Source organism: Cibotium barometz, chromosome 22 (assembly GCF_041138505.1).
Source record: "Cibotium barometz isolate CiBa-2024 chromosome 22, ASM4113850v1, whole genome shotgun sequence".
Classification (NCBI taxonomy): Eukaryota; Viridiplantae; Streptophyta; class Polypodiopsida; order Cyatheales; family Cibotiaceae; genus Cibotium; species Cibotium barometz.
Window position 1 is genome coordinate 4,421,399 of NC_141067.1, and position 2,015 is coordinate 4,423,413.

Here is a 2,015-nt window from a genome sequence, read left to right on the forward strand (position 1 = left end):
CTTGATAAGTGGCCGGAGCTTGGATAACAGAAAACTGCTGATTAGGTCCTTGATGTTCTATAGCTGCATGAATGGTGGCTTGCTCTTCTTCTTCCATCTCTAAAGTCGGTTCACCAATCATAGAGCAGACACGTGCAGTCACTCCACGACCTCTACCGCGTCCACCACCACCTCGTCCAGCCTGGCGGTTATTAGGAATCCCACGACCTTGAACTACCCGGCCACCTTGTGGAGCAGCAGTGACACTAGGATTGAGAGAGGATCTTGCAAGTTTGGGGCATTCATTCCGGAAGTGGCCAACTTCATTGCAATAAAAGCACCTTTGGTCCCCATAGGATTCTGAAGTGGAATTAGCATAACTGCGGGGGACAAAATTATTGGGGTACTGACCAATAGTATTGTGGCGAAAATTCGATTGGTAATTCCTCTGAAGGCGCCCCCTTGGGTTAGACTCAGGATAGCCTCTCTTCTTTGCTTGACCACTCTTTACTTCTTTAGCTAGAGGTTTGGCTCGGGTAAGAGCATCTTGTAAAGTAGTTGGCCTCATTGCTTCAAGGCGAGAATCCAAAGGTTCATTCAGCCCTTGGCAAAATCGGGCCACTTGTTGAGTGATCGACATAGGTGGAGCATATTTGCCAAGTGTGACAAATTTTGAGTAGTATTCCTCCAAGGTTAAGCTAAGCTGCTTGAGGCTGAAGAACTCGTTCATCTTAATAGATTCATGAGATGGGGGAAGATAACGGCCCTTCACAGCTTGCTTAATGTCACTCCAGGTTTGGGTATCTTCAGTGACGCCCTTATCTCGGCACCATTGCTTCCACCAAAGTTTGGCGTCCCCGGTAAGACGGAATCTGGCAAGCATAGATTGATTCCCAATTCCTGTACCAGCAGCCGAAAAGTAATCGTCCATGGCTTCTATCCAAACTTCTGCATCCCTTTCAATCTTTGAACCTGCCCCATTAAATGAGGGAGGTTGCATCTGTTTGAGGAGAAGCTTCTTCTCCTGTGTATCTGTATATAATGCATTGGGAGCAAGAAGTTGACGATCCTGGTTATCAATATGAAGCTAAATTTAGAATCATGTCACTTAGGCGGTTTAATACACATAAGACAATGAGTGTGAAAATCAAAACCTTTTATTCCAAGCTTTAATATTTACAAGTAAACTAAGCCATTTACAAGTAAACCAAGCCATTTACAAGGATTGGACTAAATCCAATCTTATTTATTTACATGGTAGTCCTCTAGGAAACCTAATAAAGATCTGCGGTGGTAGCATTGAAAAAGTAGGGGGGTTCTCCCATGGTTTCAAGAACTCGATAAGTCTCTGGTAGGGGAGGTAAACCTCGTCTAGAAAGACGGGTAACGGCTACTCTATCGGGGGATACAACTTGAGTCACCTTATCATAAACCCAACGATTCTGCAGCATGCGATTCCCATCGATAGTGACATAGGTGTTACGAGGAGTGCCAATAAACCAGAACAGGCGAACCATCCGCAACATCTCGGCATATCGGATCCGCCTCAAGTCGTTGGTGAGATTGCCGACGTGCTCAGCTCGAATGATGAAGTAGGTAGATCGACGATGCCAATACTCAGTTCTGTTCCATCCCCTTTCGATGCGAGTGTAAAGAGGAAGGGTTAGCTTGTCTACAATGTGCATCATAGTGTCACGGAACTCGAATTCGGAAGAGCGACAAGCAGTCATGAACATGCATTGGAATACCAGGAAGCGAGAATAGGGATCCATCTCGTCCTCCTGCATCCAGCAGTAACTAGATTAGTTTAACAAGAATTCCTAGAGCAACAAGAGAATACAATATAAAATCTCCCAAGTCTAAACGCGCTCTGATACCACGTGTAAGGCCCCCGACCCGTAGGGCGGGGGAATCCTTTTGATAGGCGGTCAAGTCTCGTGTTATTTTCCGATCGACGACACCTCGATCTCGTAGAAATACGAGGTTACGAGCAAACGGACGGACCTAACTCTATCTCGCAGGGGAAACGTAGTCAT

At 45.9% G+C, this 2,015-nt stretch overlaps 1 protein-coding gene across 1 annotated transcript in view; it reads right to left on the reverse strand.

Moving 5' to 3' along the window:
- Window positions 1-374: 374 nt before the first annotated feature.
- The window catches only part of LOC147626186 (uncharacterized), a 3,266-nt gene continuing 1,625 nt past the window's right edge, over window positions 375-2,015 (reverse strand). The window contains exons 2-3 of the mRNA XM_086816235.1: window positions 1,346-1,760; window positions 375-385 (exon numbers count right to left, since the gene is read on the reverse strand). Coding sequence (XP_086672361.1) covers window positions 375-385; window positions 1,346-1,760 — 426 coding nt within the window. The remainder of the gene's footprint in view (window positions 386-1,345; window positions 1,761-2,015) is intronic.